At 37.3% G+C, this 20,765-nt stretch overlaps 1 protein-coding gene across 1 annotated transcript in view; it reads right to left on the bottom strand.

The window, feature by feature from the left end:
* Positions 1 to 20,169, bottom strand: part of LOC119824408 (vomeronasal type-2 receptor 116-like) — a 38,353-nt gene extending 18,184 nt beyond the window's left edge. Inside the window, exons 1-3 of the mRNA XM_038344527.1 lie at positions 19,967 to 20,169; positions 7,974 to 8,262; positions 6,502 to 7,308 (exon numbers count right to left, since the gene is read on the bottom strand). Coding sequence (XP_038200455.1) covers positions 6,502 to 7,308; positions 7,974 to 8,262; positions 19,967 to 20,169 — 1,299 coding nt within the window. The remainder of the gene's footprint in view (positions 1 to 6,501; positions 7,309 to 7,973; positions 8,263 to 19,966) is intronic.
* Between the last annotated feature and the right edge of the window lie 596 nt (positions 20,170 to 20,765).

Consider the following 20,765-nt stretch of genomic DNA (forward strand, 5'->3'; position numbering starts at 1 on the left):
CATTTTATACTTTTATTTGCTCAACTAGCCCCTTTTCATTATAAATCTTCATTAGACTTTACAGTAATTACCAAACAGAGTCTATACTAGGCTGTTTTGAAGTTTCCTCTGTCAATGTAATTAATTCACAACTTTTCATGTTAACCTCAGGCAGACTCTTCTGACAAGAGCTAAAAGCAGCCACATTCTTCACCAAAATATCACAAATACAATCTCTAGGCCACATACTAAAATGCTTCTCCGCTGAAACATCTTTAACAAGCCATCTACAGTTCAAATAGCTCTTAACATCACTGTATTCCATGCTCCTACTAGTATGACCCATTATGCAGTGTTCAAAACAACTGCTTTCCTAACTCAATGTACCAAAGCCAAAATTCCTTCAAACAAACACATGGGCAGGCCTATTACAGCAATACCACAGTCCCTGGTACCAACTTCTGTATTAGTTAGAAATTCAATTGCTTTGAAGAGATATCATGACCATGATAACTCATATAAAGGAAAACATTTAATTGAGGTAGAGGCTTACAGTTTCATAGGTTTAGCCCATTATCATCATGGCAGGGAGTATTTGTGTAGGCAGATGTGGTACTGGCTACATCATGATCTAAAGGCAACAGAAAGTGGACTATGTGTCACAGGAGTGAAGCTTGAGCAAAGGAGACATCAAAGACAACCCATTCAGTTGCACACTTTCTCAAACAAAGCCACACCTACTCCAGCAAAGCCACACCTGCTAATAGTACCATTATCTCTAGGGACCATTATATATCCAACCTCCTAAATAACTGATGTGAGTGTTTCTGTCATAGTTTGTTAAACATGCATTTCTACAAATATTTTTCTTTCCTCAATTTCTCTATCATGTAATATAATATCAATTATAGGAGAATATCAATAGTTATCATATTTAAGTTTGAGATACTAAAGAATGCCCTTAAAGGAACATTTCCACCTATTCTAAATTTATAATGCATTTGTGATTATATGAGGGATAGTTATATCATCGTAGGCATATTTATGACCTTTTAAAATATATAATGCATTTGTAATTGTACATGGAATAGTTATATCATGCTTATGTGTTACTATGATCTGGTTATTGTTTTCATTTGGAAATTAAACATGACATAAAAAGATATAATTGTGTTTCTAGGTGATGAGGGGTGAACTTGTGATGACTATTCTCGGTTGTCAATTTGACTACATCTATAACCAACTACATAAAAATACAGAGCACACCTGTGGGGAATTTTTGCTTAATTGGAAGTAGAAAGATCCACTTCTAATCTGGATATTTGCAGAAGGAAGACTTGCCTTTTATCAAGATATCTAGCTCAGACATAATCTGATCCATGTCTTCTGCTGAAGGCTATAAACCATATGGAAGAAGGCAGCTTTTGTTCTTTGCCTGCTTTCCCTTTCCTTGCTAGCAAATCCATTCCTTCAGTGGGCTTCGTGTCTACTTCTCTGAGATTCCAGTGTCTACTGAAGAACAGCTGAGACATCCAGCATCAGGAACTCCATAAGTACTAGATTACTTGACTTTCCGTTCATAGTCAGCCAGTGTTGAATTAGCTGGACCACAGCCTGTAAGTCACTCTAGAGAACCCTCACTACCTCACTAATACAATCCTTGATACTTTTTCTCCCTAACAGCCTGCATAACACCTTCTGGTATTATTAAATGTAGCCATCAGAGAAGATGTGTCTGGCTCAGCTCCAGTTTGTTTTCTCTATATCATGCATCCAAGTTGTGTAGTATCTGATGCAATAGGTTATTATACTCTGTTTCTGGTTTATAAGCAAAAAGTGTGGCAGGAACCTATCTTTATTTATTTTTCATTGTGGAATCTGTGATCTCCCTGACCAAGATGTCATATGGAGGTGTCTCATACCTGTTACTTATAGTTTTGTTTGGTAACTCTTGACTTCTACAAACATGAAAATTATCCAGCTATGCAGCTATCTGCCCTATAACTTTAAGAAAATATTATTTTAAGTTGGGTTACATATAGTAGTTTTGCATATGACTTTGTGATTAACCCTCTCTTCTGTTCTATCTTCTCTACTTTCCTGCTTGTTTCAACATTGCTACCCCTAGGATCCCTCTTCTATTTCCATTTAATCTGTTCACTATCCTCTGTTTGCTAATACCCATGAATAGCTCCTTTCTATTTTTGTTTTTCCTTTTCTTTTTTTTTAATTCTACAGGCACTGCAAGACAAGCACACATAGAAAAAGAACTGTAGCCGGTAGAGTCTTTTGAGTGTATGACCAGCCATGGTATAGCAGGGTCATATGGTAACTCTTTTTTAGCTCTTTGAGAAACCACCAGACTGATTTCCAGAGTACCTGCACTAGTTTCTACTACTACCAACAGTGTATAAGTTTTCCCTGTTCTCCAAATTTATAATAGCATCTGTTATCATTTTTTGACGACCATTCTAAATGGATCAGATGGACTCTTAATGTAGTTTTAACATGCTTTTCCTTGTTGCTGAAGGATGTGGAAAGTGTTTATCAGCCACATTTATTTTATATTTTGAGAACTTTCTGTTCAGTTCCTTAGCCCATTTTTAAACGGCGTCATTTCTTTTCTTTATGTTTCGATTATATGAGTTCTTTGTGTATCTTTACACAAATTGTTAATTTGATATGCAACTGGAAAACATTTTCTCCCTTTCTGTGGCTGCCTCTTTACTTGACAGTTTGTTTTGTTGTACAGAAAATTTTAGTTTCAAAAGTTCTCATTTGTTTTGTTGTCTTATTTCCTGTGCTGGACAGAGTCGTTTCCTAGGCTCACATGTGAACATAAGCTGAAGCCTTTTCCTCTCGCCATCACAGGGTGTCACAACTTATGTTGAGCACCTTGATAAATTTAAATTTAATATTGATCAGGGTCAGTGATAAGGATGTAGCTTCATTCCGTATATATTAAAATCCACTCTTATCACAGAACCATTTATTGAAAATACTTTTCTTCAATGTATATATTTGTCAGGTTTATTTAAAAAATAAGCTAGCTGTAATTGTGCGGATTTGTATCTAACTTTTTTATTCTTCTATTCTATTCTATTCTGTTCTATTATTTCATTGATCATCTATCTGTTTTGTGCCAGTACCATGTTCTTTATTTTATACCCACCAATAGCTCTATAATATAAATTATGATTCATAACTCTATAGTATATAAGTTTTGTATAGGTTTGATGATACCTCTATCAGTATTCATTTTGTTTAGGATTGCTTTGAGTACCCTTGGGTTTTTCATATTAATTTTAAGAATTTTATGACTATGGTGAATATACAGTTTTAAAAATTATTTTCTAGGGAATTTTAAACCTAACTAAACTAAATTAAACTGCATTTCCAAAATTTCTACTACCCCCTTTCCAACTCAATTTATCCTATGGCCCACACATTCCTCTTAATTTTATGACCTATGTACACACAAATGTTCATGCTCGTGCACGTGCGCGCGCGCACACACACGTATAAGTTACTCAGTCCATTTAGTGATGTTTGTATGTACATGTGTTTCATGCTGATCACTTAGAATTGGAAAACCTGTCAGGGAGCACATCTCTGGGGAAAACTTCTTCTCCCAGCAGGCATTGATTGTTTGAAGGTCTTTACCTAGGGGTGGGACTTCGTAAATTTCCACTATGCAGGCTGACATATCAACTGATATTGTCATTATGCATGTTGAAATTTTATGATGGTATTGTAATTTTGTTTAAAATTGCATTTAATATGTCATTTGTTTGTGTCGGTTGACCATTATACAATATCAATTCATACAATCTATTAACAATAGAGGTCTTTCAATTTTCTGGTGTGTTCCTCAATTATTTTCTTGGGTCTTAAAGTTTTTATGGTTAGAGATGGTTCATTTCCTTGGTGAGGTTTTTAATTTAATTTAATTTCCTTGGTCAAATTTTAATTTCTTTGTAAATATTGTCAATGAGATTAGTTTCTCAATTTTGATTGATATCTTAAACATTGGTATATATGAATATTGATGATTTTTGTGTTAATTTTGTGTCTGGACAATTTTCTGAAAGTGTTTATCAGGTCTGAGAGTTTTTGATGGAATCTTTAGGGTCTCTTATGTATAGAATATTATCATCTACAAGGGAGGATGTTTTGACTTCTCATTTTCTTATTTGTATCCTTTTTATTCCCATTTCTTAACTTATTGCTTCTGTTGAAATCAAGTTAGCTGTCTGTGTCTGAGCACTGCTGTGGAATAACCCTTCTGTATTCTGTGAATATTTTTATTCCCATTGGTTAGTAAAGAAGCTTGCTTGACCTATAACAAGGCAGAATACAGCTAAGCAGGAAAGCTTAACAAAGATACAGAGAGGAGAATGGCAGAATCAAGAATGGCATGAGGAACTGCCTAAGAAACAATATGCCAGCAGATCAGTAAAAGCCATGGCCACATGACAATACATAGATTAGTAGAAATGGGATAATTTCAAATAATCCAATAAAAATAGAGTACAGACCAAAACAGAGAACACTCAACAGACAATTATAACATGTTTGAAAGATGCTTTAGGAAATGCTTTACATCCTTAGTGATGTGGGATTCACCTCTGTATGCTGTGAATACCGTTAGTTAATGAATAAAGAAACTTCCTTGGCCTGTTGATAGGGCAGAGTAGACCTAGGCAGAGAAAACTATACTGAAGGCTGGGAGAAAGAAGTTGAATTAGGAGATACCATGTAGCCCTGCAAGAGACAGACAATTGAACTTTATCTGGTAAGCCACAACACCATGGCAATACATAGATTCATGGAGATGGGTTAATTTAAGGTATGTGTTAGCCATGAATACACTTAAGCCATTGGCCAATAGTATTGCAAATAATATAGTTTCTATGTGATTATTTTGGGAGTCTTGGTGGCTTGGAAATGAATAAGTGGACCCCTACAACACCTTACCCATCAGAGAATTGCAAATCATGACAACTCTGATATTCCATCTTACACTTGTCAGAATGACCAAGATCAAAACCACTGATGACAGCTTATGCTGGAAAGGATTGGGGTAAAGGGAACACTTCTGCATTGCTGGTGGGTATGCAAGCTGGTACAACCCCTTTGGATGTCAGTGTGGCGACATCTCAGAAAATTAGCAAACAACCTACCTTAAGACCCAGAAATACCACTTTTGGGTATATGCCCAAAGGATGCTCAATCACACCACAAGGACATGTAATTGACAATGTTCATAGCAGCCTTATTTGTAATAGCCAGAACCTGGAAACAACCTAAATGCCCCTTGATTAAATAATGGATAGAGAAAATGTGGTACATTTATGCAACAGAGTACTACACAGCTGAGAAAAATGATATCTTGAGATTTGTAGGCAAATGGATGGCTCTAGAAAACATTATATTGAGTGTGGTAACCCAGACCCAGGAAGACAAATATAATATGTACTCACTCATAAGTGGTTTTTAGACATAAAGCAAAGAAAAACCAGCATACAATTCACAAGCCCAGAGAAACTAGACAACAAACAGGACCCTAAGAGAGACATACATGGATCTAATCTACATAGGGAGTAGAAAAGGACAAGATCTCCTGAGTAAACTGAGAGTGTGTGGATCATGGGAGAAAGTAGCAGAGGACAGAGAAGAAAGGGAGAGGAGTGGATAAAATATATAGCTCAATAAAAATAAAAAAATAAATGGGTTAATTTAAATGTAAGAGCTGGGTCGTAATAAGCCTGACCTATAGGCCAAAAAGTTTATAAATAATACAAGCCTTTGAGTGATTACTTAAAAGTGGCTGCAGGATGGAGTGAGACATAAAAACCTCTATTTATTGAGCACCTTACCCTGGGACAGCCACACCCTTCCCTTCTTCTGTGGACTTTGCTGCATGTTGTGAAATAACATATGCTTGGACACTCTACCCTCATTCATCTCCACTGTCCAGTTTGTCTGTACAGGCTTTGCCGCACGTTGTGTAGTCCTGTGAAGTATCCCTTCTTGAGTCAACTCAGCCCTTTCCCTTTCTTTTAAAGCCTTTTCTCCATGGATGGGACTCCACATACTTAAGATTAATACTCTCAGAAGGTTCCTTCCTCCAGCTTTTCTCTGCAGATTCCATTCTCCACATTTTGTGATTCCTTCCATATGCCTAGGCACGCCACCCTCCAGAATCAGCTCTGGCCTCTCAGCAAATGTCCACAGCCTCCGCTGAATCCCATGGGACTCACAAGATTAGACATGTTCTGTATTTTTATATAGAAATCTTTGATCTGGCAACATAAAATATTGATGTGGATTTAGAACATATTTTCTTCCTTCCTTTTAATGATTTCTGTATAGATCTTGAATTACCCCTTTGTCAGTGTTTCTAGTAGTTTATTTTGTATTCTTAGAGGTTCTAAGATAAGTAGTGTGGGCCTCCTAATGAACGCATTTAGAAAAATCACATTGCTTATGTTATGAGCAATCCAATGGGAAACACATTACCTGCCAGGCTGAAAACATCAACTCTTCTGCCTTTCCTAATGGTTTTACTTCTGCTTGATGAAGAAGCATCTCATGAAGGCTGTGGGCCACAGCATACACAGCATTGTATGTATTGTAAGCATACTCAGTCATGACCTTATCAAAATAGTTGTTAGGTGAGTCATGCAAGGAAACATTAGGCACACAGTTCTCAACTGTTGTACAGTCATCGTCAGCAAATGAGCAGTTAAAAAAGTAGAACCAGAACCGTTTAAGGTAAAAATCTTCTGGATATTTGGAAGGGTGAAGTGTCTGGGTAAAATTTCTGAAACCAGAGATTTCTTTGTGGCGATGTGAGAAAATGAGGCTCCCATGGAATGACTGCAAAATGAAATTCTCTGAATTGATGATATCATTCCATTGTGAGTTCATGATCAAAACTTTCCCTGTAACTAATGTTTGTCTTGAATAAGACAAGAAGCCTCTCAGAAAGTCACTGTCACCATAGGTGATGATCACATTTGCTGATGATTTCAGAACCCGTGTAGGATTCAATTGTTTCTTTGCCAAAAAGGATACTTCACTGACTGGGATCATTTCCACAAAATCTACACATATTCTGTTTCTGTCCATTTCTGCCCTCAGGTCTGAGATTATCTGCACACCTTTTTGTCCTTCAGATACAATCAACCCCACCCAATTCCAGTGGAAATAATTCAACAATAAGACAATGCCACTGGCCAGAGATGTATCCTTCGAGGCCATTTGATAGAGATCAGGAAACTGATCATGATTATTCAAGGTAGGATCAAAAGATCCAATGGTTAGCTAAAGGAAAAGAAGTAAAAGCAGAATTAAGATGAGGAAAGCATGCACCCAACCATGACAGGCTTTTAGAATCAGGTAGAATGATAAAAAGAATTTGATCATCACATCTATATACATGTACACACGAGGTAAAAGGCTAATATTGGAACTATCTTGTCATTCTTCACTTTACTTTTTTTTCTTTTGAACATAGTTCTCTAAGTGAACCTGCAGGTCACTGTTTTGGCTAGCCTGACTTTCCTATGAGGGACACTCTACTCTGCTTTACCAGATCTGAGGTTAAAGATATGTCCTGTTAGGCCAGATTTCATGTGCTAGAGATTCACGCTCAGGTTCTCATGCTTGTGAATCAAATACTTTACTCCCAAAGTCACCTCTCTATACTATAATACCATTAAAATACTGGTATCCTACTTTCTGAGAGCTTTCTAGAAAATTCCTCATCACTCACAGTTCCAGGTAGTCACTGTCTGCTCCTGCCTATCCCTTTTCTCTGTCCTAGACCAAGAAAAGGTGGATATGTCACCAAGTCACTGAACGCTCACTCTTTGAGATTATAAACTTGGTCAGATGTATAATCATAATTTTCTTTCAGGTTCATTTTCACCTTGGGATGACCCTGAACTTGTAAGTGTTTTTCATATCTCTATTCCACTCATTCTCACCTGTGGATATTTGTAGAGCCCCAGCAGTGTTCCTATCTGGGCAGATATTGTCCAGGATACTCCTGAGAGTACAGCAATAGACTTCATTTCTTTCCTGCAGTTGTAATTACTTAAATATTTCTTCCCTGAGAGCCACGTGATGCATTTATCCAATGTCGAATATTCATTATACAGGACATTATAGATATCATATCCCAGAGACACATTGGGTAAAAGATGAGGGTTCATGTTGATCTCCTCAATGGCAAAAACCATTGCCAGGACAATCTGGTAGTTCTTTATATCTAATCTGAACAGAAGACACAAGAATATTTTAGGGTGCTGTCTTTTGAATGTCATACATATTCCCGTCTGAACATTCTGCCTTCAGGTGATGACAATGATGAAGGCTGTGGGTCTTTAAAAAGTTTGAGCCTTACTGGAAGAAGTCTCTCACTGGAGACAGGCCTTTGACTTTATACCTTGGCTTCAGTTCTTGTCCAATCTCTTGTTTCTTGAGTCAAAATATAATGCAACTATAGCAAAATTCCAGCTCCTGTCATTGTTATTTCTCTTCCCGCTGCCATGCCTAACCTAACGTGATACATAGTATCTCTCTGGAAGTATAAGCCAAAATAAATAAATCATTTCCCTTAGCTAGCTTTTTTATGGTATTTTATCACAGTAATGGAAAAAAATATTAGTAAGGGGAAATATTCAAGCCCTGGCTATTATTTTTTTTTTTATTTTATTTATTTATTTTTTTTTGTTTTTTCGAGACAGGGTTTCCCTGTAGTTTCTAGAGCCTGTCCTGGAACTAGCTCTTGTAGACCAGGCTGGCCTCGAACTCAGAGATCCGCCTGCCTCTGCCTCCCGAGTGCTGGGATTAAAGGCGTGCGCCACCACCGCCCGGCCCTGGCTATTATTTTTTGCATGCAAAAATTACCTTTAGAAATTAGATGTTTGCATCTTTATAACATTAGCATTATAACATTTACATCTATTTCGACTGGAATATTAATAATGTGTTTTTAGGTAGGTAATGTTATCTGGTCATTAAAGTGGAGTCTCATGAATGAGATTAGCTTCTTTCAGAAGGCCCAGAGGCAATATTCAGTCATTGACTATGTCAGAGAAGAAGGTGGAAGCATGTTCTTAAGAAAAAAAATCAGGGGGCTGGAGAGATGGCTCAGAGGTTAAGAGCATTGCCTGCTCTTCCAAAGGTCCTGAGTTCAATTCCCAGCAACCACACGGTGGCTCACAACCATCTGTAATGGGGTCTGGTGCCCTCTTCTGGCCTGAAGGCATACACACACAGACAGAATACTGTATACATAATAATGAATAAATAAATAAATAAATAAATAAATAAATAAATAAATAAAAACAAAAAACAAAAAAATCAGAATAAATTTCAGACTTCAGTGCAGAGGACATAGGCTTCTGCAAATACCAGCCCCTGTATTTGGAGTCTCTGAAGCACATTCTCATGGCTATTATATATATATCAACATTTGATTTTTTAAAAAAAAATGTCATTATAGGCATAATGTAAACAATGAGCCAGAGTATGGGGTACGTGCATGGAAAGTCTTAAGCAGGGAATACTGTGGAAGGATGGTGAAAAGCAGGGGATTAAAGGGAGAAGTAACCCAAAGGAAGAGGACATGAAAGCAAGGGAAGCTTTACAGTCTAACCTTAAAAAGTAAGTAGAGGCCTGGTAGGACACATGTCGGCTTTTTCCTTTTTTATCTGTCCCTCCCTCTCTCCCTCTCTCCCTCCCTTCCTCCCTCCCTCCCTCTCTCCCTCCCTCCCTCCCTCCTTCCCTTCCTCCCTCCCTCCCTCTCTCCCTCCCTCCCTCCCTCCTTCCCTTCCTCCCTCCCTCCCTCTCTCCCTCCCTCTCTCCCTCCCTCCCTCCCTCCCTCCCTCCCTCCCTCCTTTCCTTCCTCCCTCCCTCCCTCCCTCCCTCCCTCCCTCCCTTCCTTCCTCTTCATTCCTTCCTTCCTTTCCCTTCCTTCCTCCCTCCCTCCCTCCTTCTCTCTCTCCCTCCCTCCCTCCCTCCTTTTCTTCCTTGCTCTTCCTTCTTTCCTCCCAACCTCCCTCCTCCCTCTCTCCCTCCATCCCTCCCTCCCTCCCTTTCTCCCTCCCTCCCTCCTTTTCTTCCTTGCTCTTCCTTCCTTCCTCCCTCCCTCCCTCCTCCCCCCCTCTCTCCATCCCTCCCTCTTTCCTTCCCTCCCCCTCCCTCTCTCTTTCTAATTAGTTTAATCTACACTGAAAGAGAACTAAGTATGAACATTTACACATGCAAAAATTTTCTGTCCAATACTTTGATGTTGGGTAAAGTCTGAAGCACAATGGCAGATTTTACCATTTGTGCCTTTTCAGTCTCATCTGGTGTAGATATGATGATTTTCCAATTTGAATAAACACAAATTGTCATCTGACATTCTTATTATGACAGATGAACCCCTACTGAAAGTTTTGTCATATTTATCATAGTCAAATGAATTCTCTTGAGTATTTATTGATATTGAAGAAATATTTGTTACAGCTAAATAATTTTCTGGGACAATTTAAGTCATTTCAGAGTAGATTCAATAATCTACCCTTTTATCCTACCATATCTGTATCTCCCTTTTTTCCAAAACAAGAACCCTGAATCTAATCTCCTTTGTTTAGCTTTTTCCTGACTATTACCAATAATAACTTGTAACCAATCTGCCTAAACAATGACAAATATCCATAACCTAAAGGAAGACCAAAAACCATCCACCCTACATCTTGGAAATATGGGTGTTGTGTTCTTAAATTTACTTCCTACTGTCTGGGAGCGATGGGATCTTTATGAAATCCTGAGAGGAAAAATTTGAGTTAATTGTCAAGTCCTGGGAGAGGTAGCTGTATCATTTGTTATCCAGTCTCTGTGTAAAGGAAGATACAGGGCTTTTTTCCAGTCCAAGCTACAGTAGTCTGTGAGGCTAGATCATCTCTGCTAAACACCTTGACATTTTTCTGAGAAGTTTGTAGTCCAAAGTCAATCTTTAGGTGGTGTTTTTCACATTAGTGGTGCTATGATAGTCCTGGTGGAATTGTGGATATGGGATCCCATCCTCCTTTTGGAGACTTCAGAGATTGCATTAAGTCAGAGTATTCCTTTCCTTGGTAATTTTTCCCAATAGTCCTTTCTACTTTGGATTTTCTTTTTGTACAAAGGTCTTTAAATTTTTCAAAATGATTGTTTTTATTTTCCTGGAAAGACAAAAGAAAACCCTATCCCAACCCTAACTTTGGAGAGGTTGTCTTTTGGCAAGTTACATCTGATCAAATAAAAAAAATGTTAGTTTTGTAGGTTAGTTTAGATTAAATGGCCATGCTCTTTGATGAACTATCATCTTTTCTAATTAAGAGATCTATCGTGTTCAATTTGAATCATTACCAATTTTGATAGTAACCATAAATTTTCATCCCCTATAGAAACAAAAGCAAAACCAACCCCCATGTCCCCGTTTCCATTCTAAGGTCAACACATCTTTAAAATATCCTGGCTGATTTAATTCCATAGGTTTTTCTATTATCCAGTGTCTTTCTGCTGTTGTTCCTTTCTCACTAACATTTAGAAAATTCAAAGTTAATAAAGCATTGTGCAATTTATTTCTGGGGGTCTTTATTACCCATTATGGCTTATTTAACACATCATTTAGAGTTCAATTTGATCTTTCTATAACCTCTTGCCCTATCTATAATGTGCTTCACATTTCATAAGCAAAGCACTGTTTAATTTTCTTAGAGCTATATTCTGGAGCATTGTTCACCTTAAATTGTACAGGTATATCCATTATTGCCATAATTTCTAAGAAATGTATTGAAAGACCCTAATTTCTAGAGTTCAGGGAAGGATCTCCCAGATGCAATAAGCTACGCTAATGGATGCAAACAGCAAGAGGATTCTTTAATGTCGAAGTCACCAACGGGGAACTCAATACTCTTGGCATTTTTCCAGCAAGCATTTATATGGTTTCAGGGTTACATAAACAGGGAACCATAGCAACAACAATATCATTGGTCAACTCAAATTAACATATGGGGGGATCAATATCAGGATGAAAACAAGTCTAACAGGATAAAAACAAGTCTAACAGGAGGAAAACAAGTGCATTTCCTTTTGGTAGAAATGGTCCACAGCACTAAGGTAAATCTATTGTACAGTAAACTGTCAGTATTCTCTGGTTCAGTATATCTTATAACCTATATTAACTGTATAGATTGTGCACTTAAAGCTGTTACCAAGTTGTCAGAACCTTAAGAACAAAAACAAGTCAAAATTAAGCCAGTTTTCAGCCAGTTTCTGCCTCCTGAGCTTTGATACACAAAGGACTGGGTGTTTTTCTCAAGACTGCTCCTGCCATCCACAGGCCCACAGATATCCTGTTTTGCACCGTTGGCAGGTGCAGTTGGTCTCAAGGCTGCTTCTGCTACTCATAGGTATCCTGTTTTTCCCTAGTTGATCACAAAAACATCTTAAGATGGAGACTAAGTTTGGGGTCTTTCAGTATGAATCCTGATTCAGCCTTCTCTAAACTCAGAGCAATTGCCCATTGAAATACTGACTAGGTATCACTGATGTAGTGTACATATTTTAATTTTCACAATTATACAAAATGGAACACATCCATCTGCCAGATTTCATTCTTTTGAGTATCCTTTGGGTTACTTTCTACAGGTAGTGGCATTTGGTTGTATAAAAAACAAGTAGGATATTTCCTTATAATTCCCTTGTCTTGTTGGCACATGATGGAAAAGTGTTTTTAAACCTTTACTATTGACATAATATTTTTTTATGAAATTCTGAGTCTTTCAGCATATTTCCTTTCAATAATTGATCTATTTCTCCATTTCCTTTTGTTAAAGAACCTGGCAAACCTGTACTGGATTGGATGTGTGTTTTGTATTTGGGATGATTCCTATTCCTGATTATATCTTGTAACTGAATGATTAATAAATTCAATTCTGTATCATCTGGTATAAACTCAGTGATTTCAATCTGCAAAACAACTTTTTCAGCATATTGTCAATTGGTAACTATCGTGAGAGGGTCTTTAAAATCTCTTAGTATCATGAGAATATCACATACTCCTGACTTTTGGAAAGAATCACAAGGTCTTTGATCCACCTTATTTAAATTTTCTGATTTATTTTGTTTCTAAGACAGGTTTTCTCTGTAGCTTTGGAGCCTATCCTAGAACTACCTCTTGCAGACCAGGCTGGCCTCAAACTCAAGGAGAGCCCTCTACTTCTGCTGCCCAAGTGCTGAAATAAAAGGTGTGCACCACCACCATTGGGCTAAATTTTCTGATCTGTAACCTGCCTTCCCTGTTTTATTTGCATCAGCATAGAATGTATGGGTTCCTGATATTGGTGTTTCCCTTACAACGTGAGGAATGATCCAACTAGCTTTCTTTATAAGTTGAATACTCTTGCTTTTGGGATAATTGTTGTTAATTTCTCCCCCCAAATTACTGTATGTTCTTTATCAATGTTCATTTTCTATCCATAATTTGTCAATTTCATCATTGGCAAAAGGTACTATAATTTCTGCTGGGTCTATTCCCCTAATTGACAAAATCTCAGTTTTCCTTCTAGAATAAATTCAGAGAACTTCCATCTAAGTTAATTTTTTTTACTCTGTTTAGGTGGTAAAAAAATGATCAATTATAAGGTAATATCTTCCCTCTGCACTAAAATTCCTTTTGGGGAATTCTTTGAGGGTAACATGATCAGAATGCAGTTAAACTTTGGATCCACATGCGTATTCTATAATTTCTTTCCCACAAAAACCAATTCTCTCTCAGCTTCAGCTGATAATTTCCTAGGGCTATTTAAGTTCTTAAACTCTCTAAGGTTTAGAACAAATTACTCAGTTCATCAGGATTTACTCCAATAGTGGGCCATAGATAGGAAGTATCTCCTAGCAATCTTTGGAGGTCATAAGAGTCTGCAGGATAGCTGGGTTTGGGGGCAGGATGGGGCTAGTAGTTTGTAAGGGCTGCTGGGTGGGTTTGGGTTTTGGGGGAGCCTACCCACAGGAAACTCCCTGTTTACTGGCTATAAAAGCCAAAGGAATAGCCTTTAATACTTGGGCACAAGAGACCAATTCCTAAATATAACCCCAGTAGCACAGACACTGAGAGCAACAATAAGTAAATGGAACCTCCTAAAACTGAGCTCTACAAAGAAAAGAACACAATCAATAGGATAAAAAAACAGCCTGCTGAATGGGAAAAGATCTTCACCAACCCCACATCAGACAAAGGACTGATCTCCAAAATATATACGGAAATCAAGGAATTAGACACTAAAATTCTATATAACCCAATTAAAAATGGGGTATAGAACTAGAGAAAGATTTCTCAACAGAAGAATATCTAATGGCCAAAAGATACTTAAGGAAATGTTCAACATCCTTAGTCATCAGGGAAATGAAAAACAAAACAACTCTGAGATACCATCTTACACCTGTCAGAATGACTAAGATCAAAAACACCAATGATAGCTTATGCTGGAGAGGATGTGGAGTAAGGGGAACACTCATCCATTGCTATTGGGAATGCAACCTTGTACAACCACTTTAGAAATCAGTATGGTGTTTTCTCAGAAAACTGGGAATCAATGTACCTAAGGATCCAGCAATACCACTCCTGGGCATATACCCAAAAGATGCTCAATCATACTACAAAAGTATTTGTTCAACTATGTCTATAGCAGCATTATTTGTAATAGTCAGAACCTGGAAACAACCTAGATGCCCCTCAACTGAAGAGTGGATAAATAAATGTGGCACATCTACACATTAGAGTAATACACGGCAGTAAAAAAACAATGACATTGTTAATTTTGCATGCAAATGGATAAAATTCGAAAACACTATCCTGAGTGAGGTATCCCAGACCCAAAAATATGAATATGGTATGTACTCACTCATAAGTAAATACTAGCTATAAACAATGGACATTGAGCATATAGTTCATAATCCTAGAAACGCTAAGTAATAAGATGAATTCAAAGAAAAACATATATAGAGCCACCTGGAAATTGGAAATAGACAAGTTCTCCAGACAAAATTGGGAGCATGAAGACTGGGGGAGAAGGGAAGGTAGAAAGGGAAGAGCAGGGGAAGAGAGGAGGGTTAAAGAGAACTTGAAGGAATGGGATAGTCAAGATGGAGGAAGGACATAGATGAGAGCAAGGAAAGAGATATTTTGATTGAGGGAGCCATTATAGGGTTAGTAGGAACCTGGTTCTAGAGAAATTCACAGGAATCCACAAGGCCTACTCCAGCTAAGACCCTAAGCAATAGAGGGGAGGGGGACCGATCTTCTTTTGCTCTGTAGTCAGACTGATAAATATCTTTTTAAAATTTTTTAGTATTTTTTTTAGTTTTTTTCTGATAAATATCTTATATATCACCATAGAATCTTCATCCAGCAACTGATGGAAACAGAGGCAGAGACCCGCATTGGAGCACTGGACTGAGCTGCCAAATTCCAGTTGAAAAGTGGGAGGAATGAGAATATGAGCAAAGAGGTCAAGACCATGATGGGGACACCCACTGAGGCAGTCTATCTGATCTAATGGGAGGTCACAAACTCCAGCTGGATTGGGAAGGAACAAGCATGGAGCCAAACTTTTCCCTCTGAATGTAGTTGACAATTGCATGGCTGGGGCAGACTGAGGGGCCACTGGCAGTGGTGTCAGCATTTATCCCTACTGTATGTACTGGCTTTTGGGGAACCTATTCTCTTTGAATGGATACTTTGTTCAGCACAGATATAGTAGGGAGGGCCTTGGACCTTTTCCAAAGCAATGTGCCTTACCCTCTCTGAGGATTGGAGGGGATACAGTGAGAGGGTGTATTAAGGGAATGGGAGGAGGGGAGGAAGGGGGAACTTTGACTGGTATTTTTTAAAAATTTAATAAATTTTTAAATCATAGTAATCCCCTTAATTACATGTAATTTATTCATTAATTATATCTAAAAATTTGAAAAGAATTACATGAATAGTAAAAATTATGTTTTTAAATAAAATATATGACTATTTTGAATACCAAAAAAATCTGCAATTAATCTCTCCTATTTTGCACCTTTTATGGTCTAATATTTCATAAACCTATTTTATAGCCTAAATAACTAAAGAATCTCCTCTTTGTACTTTTGTTTCAGGAGAAACTGTAATCCCAACAAGGAAAAATATTTTTTACTTTTACAAACATTCTAAAATATTTACATTTGAATCAGATAATAAAATGCATCTATGTAATGGTAAACTATAAATTGAGAAAATTGTTGTGTATCATTTCAAATGGTTGATGTACAAAATATAGGCACAGGGTAAGGTTACTTAACATTCCCTGTGGGAGAATCTTCCATTAATATTGCCTAACATGCTGAGAATTATTATAAGTAGACATCATTAAGCAAATTTTTCTCTATCTTCTTCTTGTAAAGGAATAGTGAAGATTCAAACTTTTAAATCAATAATTATAAGAGGCCATCCTTTAGGCAATAAAGAAGGCAAAGGAATTCTAGACCATAGAGAGCCCATTGACTGAATTACCTTATTAACAGTTCTCAGATCTGTTACCATTCTCCATTCTCCACATTTCTTTTTAACAACAAATACAGAATTACAAGGGCTGGTTGGTTCTTCAATATGCTGAGCATTTAGCTGCTCCTTTTCCAGCTGTTCTAAGGCCTGCAGTTTTTCTGTTGTTAAAGGTCATTGCACAACCCATCAGGTTTGTTTGTCAACCATTTTAAAGACAGGGCTGTGGATGACTTAGAAGATCAGCAGCTGTTGTGCCCTGTTCTTGTACAATGTGAATCGTAGGTGACTGATCTTTACAATACCTTCTACTATTTTCCCCAGAATCATATGTTAATATACTGTTTGTTTCTAAGATTGGGGAAATGTTAATCTGAGTATTTCATTGCTGTAACAAATCACACCCCTACAAATTCATTGCTATGTTAGCCACATATGGCTTTGATTTTCCAATCTTTGTGGCCTTATGTATTTGACCCTTCTCATGCTCTGTTTTACCTGAGATAAAGCTCCAGTCCTCAAATGTATTTACCTCTTGAAGAGGCCAATTTGGATGCCAAGATTTCAGTTACATTCTGTTACATGTATTGTTACATTCACACCTGTGTCTTCCAGACCTTCAATGATAATGTCATTTATTTGTAATTTAATTTGGCATTTGTTCATATAAAGTTTGCCAAAATACTTGCTTTATGGTTTTTCCTGAATTATTTGTTTTCTCTTCTGTAGTTAGTCTATCATCCAGAGTGTATGGTTTCTTACAATAGGCACCGGGTTCTTGAATTCTCTGGAAAGGAATTTCCTCTCTGATGACAGAAAACAACTGAGATGCCATGTGAGATGCCCTTCAAGGAATTTACTGACAGCAAAGGGTTACCTTGGATGTCATTAGTCCAATGCCTGCCATTGCCACACCTTCTGCATGATCCAGAAGGGAGGGGCATTCTGTTTGAATTATGCTTAGAAAATAACATCGTTTATACTAACGCCCTGTTTTCAGTCACTTTTAATGTTGCCTTGCTTGCCACAATTGAAACACTTGACACTTAGATTTTTCTTCAGACCTCTGGAAATCACCTCTCCTATCCAAGCATCATCATGGTCATGAGATTTAATATGGATTGTTTCTCAGACCCATTTCCCCAAGTGTTTTGATCTTACCTTTAAAGGCATAATTATCCTTTTGCATTAAGAATTAGCATGTTCCAAAGCCAGAGATTCAATTATCATTTGTCTAGCTTCTGTTTGGTATCATTTTCTTTACCACTGATATCAATCTTGTATAAAATTAGTGAAGGTTTCTTTTAGGTCCTGTATGACCTTAGTAAATTACTCAATCTTCTTTCCTTCTTCTTCAGTTCTGTCCCAATCAAAGCTGCTTCATGGCATAAAGCCAGGAATTGGCCATCATATAGGAATTGCCTTTCCCTATTAGAAGATAAAGATAAATAACAACCCAACTGCAAACTCTTCCATCTATAATTGTCACCTGCTTTCAATATATGCTGGTACAATAGTAGCATAATGCTTTTGGAAGTAACCAACCAAGTCTCATGGGGTGACTTAAGACCCACCCCATGAGATAGAGTCCAACCAATGCTGCTTGGGTGGCCAATAACCTGAGATTAGATAGTTCAGTGACCTAGATGAGAACCAAATGTTACTGTTCTAATAAAAGAACAGCAATAAAATGACTCTCAGTGACATTTTGTTGTACTCTTAGATCAGTGTCTTGTTCAGCCATCATCACAGAAGCTTTTATCCATAGGAAACTGAAACAGATATAGATACCATATACCTAAAATTGTAAAATATACAGAAAAAGTGTTCTTCTAACTTTCAGTCATAAATGAGATGTCTCCCTCAAATCCATCTCCACAGGACTCAGGAAATCCTACAGAAGAGGAGGCAGAAAGATTTTAAGAGTTAGAAGGCATGGAGGACACCCACAAAACAAGGACATGTAGACACATCAGGAATGACACACATATGAATTCACATAGTCTGGCAGCATTCACAGGGCCTGCACATGTCTAAGCCAGATAAGGTCTTAGCACTGAAAAGCAAAGTAAACACAAGTCCCATTACCTAATCCAAAGGCTTTCTCCAGTTGATAACCATTACAAAGGAAAAAAATCAGTTTTTTTCCAATGGAGTCTCATTGGGTATACAGACCACACTTAAGGTCAGGTCTCATGTCCAGCAGTAGATGACTAACACAACATGAATACAATGATATTTTTGGAGAATTTTTTGTTTTGTAATGCATTACCTGGGCATTTCCCCCTTAAAGAACATTCTCTGTCTCTATCTGTCTGTCCATCCATCTCTCTGTCTCTCTATCTTCACACATTGATACATACATATATACATGCATACATATGTATGTATATATTTATCACACATTGCTACATACATATATACATATATGTATACACACATATAATTTCCAATTTTGTTTATATGGGTTTTCTTTGTAGGTGAAAGTGTGTCTCTATGCCTGTAAATGTTTCTTATACTTTGTCTTTGACTTTTTTTCTGTTTGTTTTGTTCTATTGGCTTTTAAAGATCTTATACTATTATTTTATAATAATATTATTGTTTTGTTTTCCAATTAAAAAGAGAATGAAAGGTATGAATTTGGATAGGTGGGAAAGTGGGGGGGCTTGGAGGAGTATGGGAAGGCAAAACCATAATTAGAATATATTGAATGAAAAAAAATCTGTTTTCAATAACAAAACAATAACATCAAACACCAATAGATTCAATTCTCCAGTTAAAGCACACAGATTGACCTTATGGATCAAGAAACAAAGTCCATCTATCTTTGATTACCAAGAGACACATACTGTTTTTAAAGATATTTACCAGCTTAGAATACAGTGATAGACAAAGTTACTCCAATAAAAGGGACCAAGTAGGAAACAGGCATTGCTAAACTAGTATCTGACAAAAAAAGACTTCAAACTAAAACTAACCAGAAGAGATGATGAAGAACACTTCATTCCAATAAAGGGAAGAGTTAACCAGATCTTTTACTGCCCATAAAAAGAATGTCCCATATACTCATTAGAGATATTCCATGCCAAAGCATGGTATTGGGATTGTAAATAATAATAGTGGGTATAATTCAGTGACAGCACAGTCTGAAAGAGGGTCAGGAATGTTTGAATGATAAGGAGAGAATTGAGTCTCAGAAAGGGGAATCTAGAATGAAGAAAACTAGAATAATTTTGTTCCCTTTGAAGCTAAGAAACTAGTAAATAGAAATAAATTAGAAATAGTTCTTGGAATACAGAGTAGAAAGAGCAGTGTGGAAGATGTTGGCAGCACTGCTGTATGCACACATAGTATTTCTAGGCATTGTATATTTGAAAATAAGACAAAAATGAAGAAATGAAAAATTGAACTTACTGATGATAGAGGTTCTCAGTGCTTGGATCTTCAGTGATGGGATCAAAGAAAATAGAATGAAGTGGGAAAAATGCAGCAACCACCATATCCCCATCCTTGTAAACATTCACTTCTGCCTTTGTAGAACAGTGAGAACGGTCAAAGGAATAGGCAGAGCTAGAGTACTGCAGAGCCAGAAACATAAAAAGCAGAGGGAGCATCATGGAAATATCTGTAAAGTCAAACTCTGGAGAGTTTGAATTTTCAAAGCCAGTAGGTGTATACATATCCCATGTATCTGTGCCTGTTTATGTAAATTCTAATTTTATATGAACCACTCTCATTCCCAAAGCTCCTTCAACTCAGATTTCTAATATTCCCCTGATGGATTCTGAAAAACATTCTTCCCTGGAGCACCACATCTGGGGTCCAACTTCCAGGTTAAAAAAATTACTACATAATGGAAAATATGTTTGAGGCTCATATTCTCCAGTCCCTGGTGCCATGATTTCATCTAGTTCCACTAACAACAGGGCTCCCTCCTGAGATGAAGTCCTCCTGGAAAGACTTGACCAAGCTGGTGTCAAAAATTTTCTCTTCAGCTATAGATGAAAATATTGTCATGAGGGATGGGGAATGGTTAGTTATGAATAGTCAGTGGGTAGTTATGTTTTTTATCATTTACAAAGCCTTGGGTTTAATCCCTGGCACTACATAAACTAAGCATTGTTATAAGCATCTGTAATCTCAGCCCTGGAGGATCAAGAGACAGAAGAATCGGGGGTCAAGATCATCTTTATATACTTAGGATGCCTAAGAT

The sequence above is a fragment of the Arvicola amphibius genome, chromosome 10 (assembly GCF_903992535.2).
Source record: "Arvicola amphibius chromosome 10, mArvAmp1.2, whole genome shotgun sequence".
Classification (NCBI taxonomy): Eukaryota; Metazoa; Chordata; class Mammalia; order Rodentia; family Cricetidae; genus Arvicola; species Arvicola amphibius.